Source organism: Eleginops maclovinus, chromosome 6 (genome assembly GCF_036324505.1).
Source record: "Eleginops maclovinus isolate JMC-PN-2008 ecotype Puerto Natales chromosome 6, JC_Emac_rtc_rv5, whole genome shotgun sequence".
NCBI classification, from domain to species: domain Eukaryota; kingdom Metazoa; phylum Chordata; class Actinopteri; order Perciformes; family Eleginopidae; genus Eleginops; species Eleginops maclovinus.
In genome coordinates, this window is record NC_086354.1 from 2,149,739 (window position 1) to 2,165,061 (window position 15,323).

Here is a 15,323-nt window from a genome sequence, read left to right on the forward strand (position 1 = left end):
GTTGTCGTTATTTTTGTATGTTCACATGTATAGAGAGAATGTGCTGCTCGTTGTGTTTATTATCTGAATTTTACCATCGCTTGTTCTTTTCTCACATTTATCTAGTGGTAGAAGAACTACTTTAAGTTTTTACTTTAGTAAAACTAGTAATACCAGAGTGCAGGTATACTAGTAAAAGTCCTCTATTCAAAATTTGACTGTGGCAAAAGTACAAAAGTATTAGGATCATCAATAATTAAAATACCAACAATAAAAGTACTCATCATGAATAATAACGTATATTATGTTATATATTTATATATAATGGATTTCACTGTCCATATGTACATTATTTTATTTTGCAACAGGTAAAAGTGGAATTCATTTTAATGACTGTTATTTTGCCAGGTATTGTAATCTATAATATTACATATAATTACATCACTCATTAGGTGATTTATATGTGTATTACTGATATAAACCTGCAGAATAACTACTAACTAAACAAAACAAAAATGTAAGAAGCGAAAAGTACAATAATTGCCTTTAAAATTGCAGTGTAGTATATAGCATCATTAGAAGGAAATAAAAGTTCAGGTTGAGTTCAAAAGGCAAGGAAACCTTTACAGTGCATTTATCCCATGTGTGGTCCAACAATCATCAGAAGATCAACAATCATGGACAGTTTGGTTTTGAAATATCGTGTTCTTACCACAGCTAGTGTCCGAACAGGAGGAGGTGTCATTCGATTTAACATGTGATTTGCCTGCCTGTAGACTGTGTTTAGAGACTGTGACTGTGATTTATAGTGTTCCCTCACAAATAAACCTTCTAATGTTTTTTTTAACCTGTCAAGTAAATCCTGTGTTCCCCCTAAACACATTTTTATTGTTTTTTAATTCCACTTCCTTCATGTTTTGTCAGGACCAGGTTAAAGTAACCACTAAAGTACAGGACATGAAGTGTTTAGTGACACCTAAAGGCTGCCTCATCTCTATCAATCCAGATTCAGCTCATCTTAAATAAAAGCCTTTTTTGTGGAGTTCATTTACATTTGTATTTCTTATGTGTCAAAACAGTAACTTTTGTTGATCAAAAGCAATACAATTAAAAAAATGAAACTTTTCTCCAGATGTTATTATTGCTAAAAACCACTGTGCTTGATTTTAACTTTGGTTTTAGTTGTGGGGATTGGATATGAAGTGAGCATTGATATATCTGAAGATTTGTTACACTGTGTCTGACCGAGCTAAAGTAAGATATTTTGCTTTTAGTGACAAACAGCAGAACAGTATTACCAGCAGCTTTGCACTTTCCCTCAGCTCTGCAGAATGCTTTAGTCTTTATGAATCAACAACTACTCTCATCAGGGAGCTGTTTGGGAGATATTTACTTTGGTGTTAGTATAGACCAAATGGAGAAAACATGTTTTGCGATTCAGGTGGATTCAATGAGCAACAATAAGAAAGAGAAGTGTGTGAGTGGCTTGATGAATCCCCTTTCCTCTGATACTGTAGAAGGCCCCCCCAAAAAGTGACTGTTTTCAATTTCAGGTACTGGGTTGTTAGGCCCAGGGTACCGGGGTAATGTGAACATGCACTGAACAAGTGCGTTTTTCATAATATGTTCCCCTTTAAAGGTCCCCTATTATGCTCTTCTTCAAACAATATATTCCAGGTCTCAGATATATACAGAACCTGTCTCTGATTGGCTGAAACACCAAAAAGATCATTGTAGCATCCCATAAACCTCTCTGTTACAGCCCTGTTCCTGAGGTGCTGAATCTGTGTCAGCAGCTTCAAAGGCTAATGTGCTCCTGCTGGCCACGCCCCTCTGAGAAGTGATTGGTTTTACATTCTGCATTTGACCCATCCTAATTTTAGGAGCAGTGGGCTACCATACGTACGGGCCTGGGGAACAGTGTAGGGAACAGTGACTTGCTCAGGAACACCTGGGTAGACCCTGGTCTTTCCGGGACTTGAACTGGTGACCTTCCAGTTCCCAAGCCAAGTCAATATGGACTTCGCCACCACCGCCTTTTTATTACTGAAACTTTCTGAAACTCTGAACACACATTTATGTATAAACAACATGAAAAATTGGATTTTGCATAATAGGGGACCTTTAAGATTTTAGGGGATACAGTCTGACTAGTACACCAGGACATGTTTCCTGATCGGTCAGTGGAGGTCTGTTGTGCTGCCGGCTGCTGCTCAAAGACATCATCTTCTGCACGTACATCAGACAGTGAAGTAGAAAATCAGCTCTTAAAGACAAACCAGACCCCATATTTGAATCATAGATGAGTTTTATTTGTTAATTTTTCAAACACAGAACCTCACATTTAGACGGCAACAGATACAACATCACACAAATGTATTATCATAAGAGAAACCATGGCTCACCACGGCAGTACACACAGCTTATTCTGAATATCATTTCACTCAACCATGGCTTTTAAAGTGCATACATCATAGAAAACACACACGCACTGCGAGGAGGACCGATGAGGGGATGAAGACTCCAGAAGCACTTTCTCTCTCTGAACCAGGTCCCTGTTTTCACTTATATTCTGATCATGTTCGTGTTTACATAATGCAACAGATATTATAAGCAGCCTGTACATAAATAAATAAATACAAAAAAAGATAAATACAAAAATAAATAAATAAATATGTCAGCAAGACCAAATCATTTCACATCCTTCTGAGTAAATAATAAAATAAGTTGATCATTTGGTCATTTTTACAGTACATGGAATAATGTGTTTATTGTGCTACATGTGCCTGTACAGAGATACATTTCAACAATTTAAGAAACAGATATTATTTATTAATCCAAGAGTGTTCAGTGAGTGAAAGGTTCATATAATACTTCCTGCTTTTTAGGGAACTCAAGGCAGAAAATCTGGAAATGTTCTGAATCTTTTGTACGGTTCTCTTAAGAACAAATTTGGACCCAACATCTGTTATATTGTTCTAAAATAAATGTCCTTTTGATGTGTATCAGACTTTCACAAAAGAAGATGTTGGTCCACAGAAAAGCCAGTGTATGAAACAGGAAGTGGGACAAACAGGAAGACATATCAATGTTGGATAACTAGATGCTGCATTCAAGACAACTTGGAAATAAAAAATGTCCCATCTCCAGTATGTAATATTAGGGTTTACTGTGCATTGTCAAAGAAAGTGTGTCACTTTATCTGAAGTTGTAGGTCAGAAGTTGTGAAATTCAACCTAGTGGAAATTTGACCTCTGAGCTGTCTTGAACGTAACGTTATAATTGTTACCGGGAGCAGCGTGCGGACACTTTATCAACGTTAATCCAAAAATGTATTACATCATTTGATTCTGATGTAGTGAAAACAAACCAGCATTTCTTTCTTAGTTACATATTTGGTCCCTATTAATAACAGATATTGTTAAATACAATTTAAATATAGCAGAAAGTGCAAAGAAATCCAAATTGAATGAACTATTTTTTGTAGGGAATAGAAACGAGACAAAAGTCTGATAAAACATGACCAGCTTTAGCACCGTATGGCTCTAATAATGTAGATTATGTGTTTATCAATTATTGTTTGAAATAAAAGGATTCCAAAATTGTAATTTGTCTAAGAATGTCTTCTTGTTCCAGCAGCACTGCCAGCAAAGTGCAGGGAATTGATTATCATGCACTGGATGTCAACAAACTAGGCTAGTTGAAAGCAATAATATTAAGTTGAACCGAAACCAATTTGTTATTTAAGCTTTATATTATTACCTCTCACTAAGCTAGTACAGGTATGTGATATTTATATTTTATACATTTAATTAAAGTTAACATTTCAGTGTTTTCAGTGTAGTAAGTATGACGCATTTTCAAACACTTGGCAGGAGAGCTAAGGACATCAATAACTGGCCTTCAGGTTATCATTTTCTGTTTTAGACTCATTTCTGTCGGATTGAGGCCTCTCATGCACGATGTGTTGATGAACTTGCATTGTCTTGACTGCACATTATCAAAGAGTCATAAATCACAGAATGTTGCTTTCACAGTGTTGTCATGCAATCATGGCAAAGTAGTATGAGGTAGGCGCAAACTGAAATCAAATATGAACTGAAATGTTCCTTCAGAGCCTGCTAGGTCTGTTTCAGTGTGATGTGGACCGTCATCTGGGATATACACTGCCCGGCCAAAAAAAAAGGTCATTAGCCTGTGGGGGCAGTGCTATGATGTGGGGTTGCTGCAGTTGGTCTGGTCTAGGTTCAGCAACATGCTCAAAGAATGAGGTCAGCTGACTACCTGAATATACTGAAGGACCAGGTTATTCCATCAATGGACTTTTTCTTCCCTGATGGCACGGGCATGTTCCAAGATGACAATGCCAGGATCCATCGGGCTCAGATTGTGAAAGAGTGGTTCAGGGAGCATGAGACATCATTTTCACACATGGATTGGCCCCACAGAGTCCAGACCTGAACCCGATTGAGAATCTTTGGGATGTGCTGGAGAAGACTTTGCGCAGTGGTCTGAATCTCCCGTCATCAATCTTGGCGAAAATGTTGTGACATTACAGAAGCTTTTGGAAACGATGCTACAGCGAATGCGTGCCATAATCAAAGCTAAAGGCGGTCCAACGAACATAAGAGTGTGTGACCTTTTTTTGGCCAGGCAGTGTATATTCCTCATGTGCATAGGACACACCAATATTCACATTTTTCATTTTATACACAGATAATTCTATCTACTTATCATGGTATTTGTATGAACTGTTTACATGGTATATATTGCTTTGCAGCCCAGAGGATAACATGTATTGGTTAGACAATATTTGTGGAGTATAAACAGAGCTTCAGTGAGCTTCACTGTCCAGCTGCTCATTCTAGCAGACTAGCTAGTGATCATAGTGGAGTGTTTAACAGCTGCAGAGCCCAAGCAGAGCTAAACGAGAGAGAATATTGGTCCTTCATCCGGTGACACAAATAAATGTTGCTCTGTAGGCAAATGTTTGCTAACAAGTTCACTGAGTCAACTTATAACGTGAGGATTGTGTTCACAGGTTGTTTTCTGCTGCCCCCAAGTGGCTGTAATACATATTGCATGTTTTACAAACGTATAATGGGAGACGTTTACAGTTTGATCCAGCCAGCAGGACTCTCCTCACAGAGCCTTACACACACAGATAGCCTGAAGCTAATGCTAGTAGAGCAGTTAGGTTACATTAATAATATAGCCCAATTCTATTTGTTCACTCCCCCTCTCTGAGGCCTTAGTTTTATGAGGGTAAACATGTCAGACGGGATTTTCTCACTGGCTGTTCAGACCTGGCTGTAAGAAAATGTTTTTAGTTTTTTAATAGTACAGCTTAGGAACAGCGCACTCTTGTTTTTCATCGCGCTGCTCGGGCCAGATCCCACCCTGTGTCTGTTTCCAGCTGTGTCCCAGTTCCATACTTCAGAGTGACTAAGCAGGTTCAGAGCATGTAGCAGGTCGACACTCAGTGGTGTCAGCATGCTAACTCTCTTCCTCGTCTCAAAGTCCTGTTTTTTAATCGTGTTTTGTTCTACGACATAACATTTGCAGTAAATAACCCACAGGTGAATGTCCGAAGCTTCAATGCATTTAGCTTAGCGGTGGCGATGCGCAGCCGTGTGACCGTGATGAGGCTGGTTTAGAGCCTAACGTTAGCTTTTACTTCTGGAGATTGCGTATACGCTCCAACAGTCAAAAGTGGTGTGTATATGTGGAGATTATTCTGCTGAACAAAATGTGTAACTGTCATACACATGTCCAACATCCAATGTTAACATCCTATTTGAGGGAGCCCTTTTGATGCTAACTTCCTCACTGCACCACTCTGTAAAGTACATAGCCGAGTCGAGAATGGATTTGTGAAAGCTAACACTGTATGTGTTCCAATTTTACAGGGTAGAAATAAACTTCAGTGTTAGACAAACACTGTTTTAGTATTAAAAAATACTTGTAACAATTATTTCTTTTTGGGTAGATCTGCTGCTATATGTGCTAATGCCTACGTATGAATAATAAGCTAAATCAGATTGAGTAACAAAGCGAAAAAGGAGAGATAAAAAGAAAGAAACTTCAAAGTGTTCTGTGTGATGCTGGGCACTCTGGCACAGTATGCAGCATAACAGCTTTTCACAGTTGAAACTAGTGAAGAAAAAGAAGTGGTGTGAAGACACCAGTGGCAGCTCATAGAGAGATAACATCCTTTGATACATTTGTGTTGCTGTTTTGTTTCCTTTTTTGGAATTGGTAGTAGTTTTCAAAGTTGCACTTTCATGTCAGTCAGGTCATTCTTTATGTGTAAGTATGGAACAACTAGAAAAATCTTAACAACCAGGAAGGTGCATAGTGCATATTTTTGCTTTGTATAGATTCATCATATGGAACTGGGACACTGATGCAGAGGCTTTAACTCATTGGTGGTCTATTTGTTTTTGTGTGCATACTATAATGTCTATGTATGATTTTTAGTTGATAAAATGCTTAACGAGTCAACAGCCCCAGAAATCTTTTTTTTTTTGCTGACCTCCAGGTGTGCTCATGGTCTGTGACATTGGGAGTGACACGGGGGCAACACAGCAGGCTTCTGACACATGCTGGGCGGGGGGGGCGGAGGACTGATGGCAGTGAAACTCTGCTTCTACTGCTGCATTCCCACTGCATGGTTAGAGCTTTGCTCGACTGGACCTTCACATCTTGCGCAGATGAGTCTCCCGGGGTGATATGCTAATGCGAGGCTTGTCGAGCAGAGCCGTAGCATGCGAGGAAACACAGCTTAAGCCTGCAGTTAAGACACTCTTTAAGGAGCACCTAGTTACTGATGACTGAAAAAACACTGTTACCATGGTGACGGAATAGATATGCACTCACTGTACAACCTGACTTTATACAGCTCTCGTCCATCAGACCCTAAAACTACTATTTCACGACATAATCTGAAAACCACAATAGCTGAGTATATCATTTATATACATTTGATCTCCTAACTCCACTTGCACATGCTCTAACACTCAAATAAAAAAGCTCAAATAAATATAGGAGATCTTTTTTTGTGGGCTAACGTCATACCCGGGAAGTGGAGAGGGATGGGAAGCTGAACTACGAGGATCAGAGGACTCAGATATTGTGAATAAATGACAGATCAGTTCATTTCTGTTATGAATGACTGCCAGTGGTAGATCCACTACAGAATAAGAACACCCTTTAAATTAATTCCTTTTTTTATATAACTGTTTTCAACCCTGATTTGTATAAATAGCCAATAGACATGATCAGTTTGTCCCATGGTACTTGTAGTTTTAACATCCTGCTACTTCTCATCTTTCCATTGTGACTTTAATTTTCCTCTTGAGCATAAAAAGAAACTGGAACTTGAATTATTGCAGGATGTTCTTTCCCTCCCTTCTATTTAATCATCCCTTCTTTTCTCCACCCTCTACTTGCCTCCATGGTGTGGCCCATCCTCTTACTTGTCTCCCTTTCCTCTCCATCTCTTGTATTTCCGTGGTGCTCATGGGAGCCTGTTGATGTGGTAACCATGCGTGATGGTTGGTGAGAGATCACTTCAGGTCGATGCCCTTATTCTGGGATTGGGCTTTCTCCTTGTGCTGAAACGCATACAAAAGACAAGGAACACCATTACGTTTCATATTGAATCTATAAGTGTTGACAACTATGAATTCATGACATGGTATTGGATTGATTCAGTTGTCATTTTTTATTTTGGTGGGTTTGCTTTTCCTGTAGTGTGTGCCATAGGTTTTAGAGCATGTCAATGGTCTGCAAAGGCTAAAATCTATGTTTCTCTCCCTCAACATAACATATACTGTATGTTTATATAAAGATCCCTAGAATTTGTGTCCAAATATATACTGAGCATTTTACAGCAGAAACGTATGCTCTTTAGTGCAGTGGTCCCTAGCCCCCGGTCCGCCCGAAAAAATATTTGATTGAGTATCAGTCTGAAAGATGTTTGATGACCAGATACATCTGTCTGTGCTTCTGTGTCTCTTGACACATGTCAATACTATAGCTCAAGACACTCGTCTCAGTCACGTGATACTTTGCTTATTAAGCATCTGTCTGTGTGGAGAAATGTGTTCTCTCTGCTGAGCTCCATGTGTTTGTTGGCCTATGTTTGTCTGCTGGACACCGGTACTCGTTTCAAGAAGATATTTTGATCGTGACATTATAGCATTTTAGCATAAAATGTAGACCGAAGCCTGATGTTAGAGGAAGACAGAAAAGATGTATCCTGGCTGTGAAATATATCACATGCGGTGCGCGTTGCTGCTTGAAAGTCAAACTACTTTCAACTAAGGACACAGCCGTAAGTGGCATCTACATTGACAACAGCTGATTTGACCACGCAAAAGAGGCGCCTTATGGTTACTGCATATGTTGGTTTTCCTCAGAAAAGGTTTCCTCAGAAAAGGTGTTCCTGTGCGCTCCTGCAGCACTAGAGCCCTGTATCTCCCAATACTTTGGAGGCCAGTCTGTGAAAATATTGTCTTACATGAAACCGGTCCGTGGCACAACAAAGGTTGGGGACCGTTGCTCTAGTGGACAGAATATGAAATGTAAACAGTGCAGGAGGCTTTAGGATTAAAGCGATTGATGTAAGGGTTCATTATTTCTGTGTAGCTGTAAAACCAAAGACCATGAAGTGTGACAAGGAGGAATGCACTTCTATGGAACCATTAAATCATGCTGGACAAGGATCATTCAAAGGAAGTTAGTTCAGCATGATAAATCAAATAACCATAGTCTATCTGTGTCACTTGTTTTAAAACTATGAGGGGTTAACTATTCAAGGGTCAAACATTTTGGATCTGATCAAAGAGGTCTAAACACATCTATTGCAAAACATAATCAGAAATAAAAGCTGATATGGATCCAATCTGAAAACACAAACAGACCCAACATGCAGAAATAAATACAACTGGACTTATTAAAAACATAACAACAAATATAAAATCGATGTTTCCTGAGTCAGTTGAGGGTCGGGTCTCTAACAAGCCGTAAAATGACTCTATGCTGAAGTCGCCATTGTGTTTCTTTGAAGAGAGCAATCCTGCCCGACCAGATGGAAGTGCGACTGTTGATGTCGGGCACCACTCAAAGTAGTCGCCAAGTGCTGGGCTCAAAGTTTAAATGATTCCAACTTTGACTTCAAGCTAGCAGAGTACATAACCGCAAGCTAGCAGAGTACATAACCGCAAACTAGCAGAGTACATAACCGCAAGCTAGCAGGGTACATAAACGCATGCTAGAGCAGGGTACATAAACGCTAAATCTAACAGGGTACATAAACGCAAGCTAGAGCTGGGTACATAAACGCAAGCTAGAGCAGGGTACATAAACGCTAAATCTAACAGGGTACATAAACGCAAGCTAGAGCTGGGTACATAAACGCAAGCTAGAGCAGGGTACATAAACGCTAAATCTAATAGGGTACATAAACGCAAGCTAGCAGGGTACATAAACGCAAGCTAACAGGGTACATAAACGCAATCTAGAGCAGGGTACATAAACGCAAGCTAACAGGGTACATAAACGCAAGCTAGCAGGGTACATAACCACAAGCTAGCAGGGAACATAAACGCAAGCTAGCAGAGTACATAAACGCAAGCTAGCAGGGAACATAACCACAAGCTAGCAGGGAACATAACCACAAGCTAGCAAGGAACAAAAACGCAAGCTAGAGCAGGGTCTGAACCACAAGCTAGCTGGGCACATAAACGCAAGCTAGCAGAGTACATACACGCATGCAAGCAGGGTACATAAACGCAAGCTAGAGCAGGTAGGGTGGCCAGACGTCCGGCTTTTCAATGCCATGTCCGGCGTCCGGCGCGTATTTGTCCTCCTTCTTGACTCAAGAAGGGCAGGGCATTGAAAAGCCGGACTGTCCGGCCTAAAGCCGGAAGTCTGGCCACCCTAAGAGCAGGGTCTGAACCGCAAGCTAGCAGGGCGCACACACGCAAGCTAGCAGGGTACATAAACACAAGCTAGAGCAGGGTACATAACCGCAAGCTAGCAGGGTACATAACCAAAAGCTAGCAGGGTATACAAACGCAAGCTAGCAGGGTACATAAATGCAAGCTAGCAGGGTACATAACCACAAGCTAGCAGGGTACATAACCGCAAGCTAGCAGGGAACATAAACGCAAGCTAGCAGGGAACATAAACGCAAGCTAGCAGAGTAAATAAACGCAAGCTAGCAGGGTACATAACCAAAAGCTAGCAGGGTATACAAACGCAAGCTAGCAGGGTACATAAATGCAAGCTAGCAGGGTACATAACCACAAGCTAGCAGGGTACATACACGCAAGCTAGAGCAGGGTATACAAATGCAAGCTAGCAGGGTACATAAATGCAAAGCTTGAGCAGGGTACATAAACGCAAGCTAGCAGGGTACATAACCACAAGCTAGCAGGGAACATAAACGCAAGCTAGCAGAGTACATAAACGCAAGCTAGAGCAGGGTCTGAACCACAAGCTAGCTGGGCACATAAACACAAGCTAGCAGAGTACATACATACACGCAAGCTAGCAGAGTACATAAACGCAAGCTAGAGCAGGGTACATAAACACAAGCTAGAGCAGGGTACATAAACACAAGCTAGAGCAGGGTACATAACCGCAAGCTAGCAGGGTACATAACCGCAAGCTAGCAGGGTACATAAACACAAGCTAGAGCAGGGTACATAACCGCAAGCTAGCAGGGTACATAACCAAAAGCGAGCAGGGAATACAAACGCAAGCTAGCAGGGTACATAAACGCAAGCTAGAGCAGGGTACATAACCACAAGCTAGCAGGGTACATAACCAGAAGCTAGCAGGGTATACAAACGCAAGCTAGCAGGGAACATAAATGAAAGCTAGAATAGGCCCTGCTCTAGCTTTCATTTATGTACCCTGCTCAGCAGGGTACATAAACGCAAGCAGGGTACATAAATGCAAGCTACCAGGGTACATAACCACAAGCTAGCAGGGTACATAAACGCAAGCTAGCAGAGTACATAAACGCAAGTGAGCAGGGTACATAAACGCAAGCTAGAGCAGGGTACATAACCACAAGCTAGCAGGGCACATAACCACAAGCTAGCAGGGCACATAACCACAAGCTAGCAGGGTACATAACCGCAAGCTAGCAGAGTACATAACCGCAAGCTAGCAGAGTACATAAACGCAAGCTAGCAGAGTACATAAACGCAAGCTAGCAGAGTACATAAACGCAAGTGAGCAGGGCACATAACCACAAGCTAGCAGGGTATACAAACGCAAGCTAGCAGGGTACATAACCGCAAGCTAGCAGGGTACATAACCGCAAGCTAGCAGGGTATACAAACGCAAGCTAGCAGGGTACATCACCACAAGCTAGAGCAGGGTACATAACCGCAAGCTAGCAGGGTACATAACCGCAAGCTAGCAGGGTACATAACCAAAAGCTAGCAGGGTATACAAACGCAAGCTAGCAGGGTACATAAACGCAAGCTAGCAGGGTATACAAACGCAAGCTAAAAGGGTACATAACCGCAAACTAGCAGGGTATACAAACGCAAGCTAGCAGGGTACATAACCACAAGCTAGCAGGGTACATAACCGCAAGCTTGTAGGGTAACAACTAAACTAGCTGTTTTCACTGCAAGCCTCTACGCCCAACCTTGCGGAGATCTAAGGACAAAGGATATTGTTAGAAATAATATACTGAAAAGGAACATTAAAAGATAATTCACTGTTTCTGTATTATATATATGAGTAGAGGGAGAAGGACGCGTGGAGTTGCATACTAAACACACCGCCTCTACCTCTCACATACTGTTGCGTGTTTAATAACTGATAAACCTCAGAAGGATTGCATAATAGTATATCGTAGGTGAGAGCTTCAGGACATCACTAACAAGATGACGACGGTGACGTCATAAGAGGACCCGCTCCCGGCGATTTGAGCCTATAGAAGAATCCGGAGAACCCCATGTGACAAGCGGCCAACAGGATCCAGCCCCCCGCTACCAACCAATGAGAGCACGAGACCGGAGCACGTCTTATTTCGAAGTTGTTTATTGTATGGCCGAAAGGGATGGTTCTATAAAACATGTTTGTATTGTGAAATCGAGCTCTCTTTTGTTCCGGACCGCCAGACAGTAACTACTGATGAGATCCACTCAGTCAGCGGCCTGTGGACGCGTGTACCGGGCTATTGAGCCACAGCTGTGAAATTTTTGTAAAACCTACTGCTACATCCTTTTATTAAACACTCCTTTTAAAACTTACAAGAGGAGCTTCACTTCGTTTTCTTTTTAATCGACTCCTGGACTTCGAATAAAAGAACGTTTCTACAGTATGAAAATACAGCTTAAGAACTGATCAAATCTGAAGAATACCCTGTGTGAGTTGCATTCTTGTGGTTTCCAACTCACCCGTAGCGAGGGCCGAGGAGGCCTCAATGGTCTGACGGGTCGTACGGGCTCTGCAACAGGGTTGGCCTGCCTTCTCTCCAGGGGGGCCAGGTCGTCAGCTACATCAGGACAGCCAATGTATCCTCCAGCCCCAAACACTGAGGCCAGATCCCCTTCCAGCAGGTTGGGACCGGTGGGGGCGTTGAATGTAGCAAAGTTCTGGGGGGCAGACGTGTTGAATGAGTCGGCAGTGTGTGTTCTGTTGGCGGTGCATATACTGGTGTTACTGAGTCCCAGCCCTAGCAGGTCCTCTGAGGCCGCATTGCTGTCGGAGCTGTTGGTGGTGGGACTGACATCATGCTCTGGTTCCACCATGCATCGGTTGTTGTTTGCCTCAGGGAGAACTTCCTTACCAAACATGTCCAATACCTCCTGGTTGTCATGGCTACCTAAATCTAGCAGCTCCTGATTTTCATTGCTACCGAGATCCAGGAGATCCTGGTTGGCGTGGCTATCTGAAACTAGAACCTCCTGATTTTCTTTGCTACCAAAATCCACTAAATCTTGGTTGCCGTGGCTATCTAAATCCAGCACTTCCTTATTTTCAGGAAGGGAGAAATCCAGCAGTTCCTGATTGCCATGGTTACAAGGTTCCAGCATTTCTTGGTTATCATAGTTACAAGGGTCAAGTAGTTCCTCATCCATGGTATTGCAATAGGGATCCACAACCTCCTGGTTGTCTTGACTACAGATATGTAGGAGTTGGTGGTTTTCATTGCTGACTGACCCGCTGTTGTCTAGTACAGAAGCTCCCACCACTTCGCGGTTTCCATTGTTACAAAAATCCAGCAGCTCCTGGTTATTGTGGCGGCAATGTTCAAGCACTTCTTGGTTTTCAGGTTCAAGTACTTCCTGGTTGCTATAGTTAGAGGGTTCCACCTGTTCTGTATCATTATAGTTGCAGAGATCCATTGCTTCCTGGGGATCATGGCCACAGAGGTCCAGTACCTCTTGGTTCTCTTCCTCAGGGCTGAGCTTGAAGCCATAAGGGTCAGAGTCCCGCGCCATTTGTGAGGAAGTGATGTCAAACTCATACTGATCAATGTTCAGTTGGTCTGGTTGACTAGAGGAGGGCTCAGTGTCAAAGATCAGGTCGTTTTCAGTGGGTTCTGGGCTCAGTTCAGCTTCGTCAGGGTCCAGGAGGGTGTGACTTGAATGCTCTGGACTTAGTTTGAAGCCATATGGGTCGAAGGAAGATTGACTGGTTGGTTCGTAGTTTAAATCAAAGCTGAGGTCTCTGTTCTGATCCGAGTCTGGCAGATTGAAAAGGTTATCGGAGTCTTGTGAGTTTTGGGGAGTTGCAAGGTTTTGAGGTTCCTCTTCTATGTTGCCAACACATGCTGTGAGTTGTTCGCAGAGCTCAGGAACAGCCTGAGATGAACCACAACTCAGACCTAGAGAAGAAAACATTGAGCTGTCAAGGCTATGACATGAAAGACATTGATAGGGTCTGTAAAGAGAACCAAAATATCAAATAATGGTTAATGTGGAGGTCAGTAAAGGATAAAGGACTTTCAATATAAACAAATTAAAGACAAATATTTTGGTTGCAAATTTAAGCGAGCTTTCACATCGAAATCAACAGGTAACCACCTGTGCTGGTTCTATCCATGGGGAGAGGTTTAAACACAGTATCAGCCCACAGGAATCCAGCATCATACTTAATACTTTTATTAACATTATTTAAGAAACTCCTGGCTTTAAAGCATTCTTAATGGGGCTGGCTATTTTTGTTGCAGCCTATGTGGCTCTGTAGGCCTCTTGCAAACTGTAGCATCATTTATATATAATGTGGTTAATAGATCCCCACTTTTTATTTAATCACAATGGATCAGCTGATTCTCTACCTCCCTCTCCTCCTTCTTTTATTTACTTATTTTCATATGAGGTACTGAGGTTAATATTTGTGTGACGTAAGTTGGCACTTGGCTCGGAAGTGGTGAAAAAGTAATCTTATTATTAACCTGAGTAAAGTTTCTAATACAACACTGTAAAACTACTCAATTTCAAGTAAAAGTATTGCAAAGAAAATGGTACTTAAGTTAAAGTATTTTTAACAAACAATGTGCTGCCAATACATTTTCTGTTAACCCTCCATGGTTTTAGTTACCTAAATATAATGTTGCATGGTTTAATACCAAATATTCATATTTTAAGAATGTTTTTTTAATGAGATGAGATAAGATAAGATAAGAGGTACTTTATAGATCCAAAACTGGGATCTTTTTTGCATTGCAGCATAAAACAAAACAAGGCATTGCACATAATTAGAAGCTAAAAATATAAACAAACAATTCAAAAATATAAACATCTCAAAATATAAATAGAATAAACCAGCATTGGAGTAAAGAAATAATATATACAGTTGAGTGCAAGGAGTGGAATATTACATTAAATATAAATGTAAAAATATTATGTAGTAATATCTAATTTATAAAGTAACCAGAAATAAAATCTCTAAAACAATTGTAGTGGAGTTAAAAGTACAACATTTGCTTCCAAAACGTAGTAGAGAAGAAGTATAAAGTAGAGCCCAAGGGTAAAGTACAAGTTTCTATAATGTGTACTTAAATACAGTACTTGAGTAAATGTACTTAGTTACTTTCCACCTCTGCCCTTCAGACATTAATAAATAGGAAAGCAGGAGACATGTGTTGCAGGACCACGCAGCAACATTTAAAAGTAAAGTATAACAAATATAATATAATATACAGCTCCGGAAAAATTTTAGAGACCACTCTTGAATCTCGATCTCTGCATGTATGGCAGCCCTTCCAGTGTCTTTGAATTCAAACACAGAGAAATGAGGTCAGTAGTTTATAGAATAGATGGATGGATGGATGGATGGATGGATGGATGGATGGATGGATGGTT

At 41.2% G+C, this 15,323-nt stretch overlaps 1 protein-coding gene across 1 annotated transcript in view; it reads right to left on the minus strand.

Annotated features, from left to right (window-relative positions):
* Positions 1-2,269: 2,269 nt before the first annotated feature.
* LOC134865964 (uncharacterized) overlaps positions 2,270-15,323 on the minus strand; it is a 31,816-nt gene continuing 18,762 nt past the window's right edge. The window contains exons 11-12 of the mRNA XM_063885835.1: positions 12,411-13,843; positions 2,270-7,595 (exon numbers count right to left, since the gene is read on the minus strand). Coding sequence (XP_063741905.1) covers positions 7,548-7,595; positions 12,411-13,843 — 1,481 coding nt within the window. The 3' untranslated portion in view covers positions 2,270-7,547. The remainder of the gene's footprint in view (positions 7,596-12,410; positions 13,844-15,323) is intronic.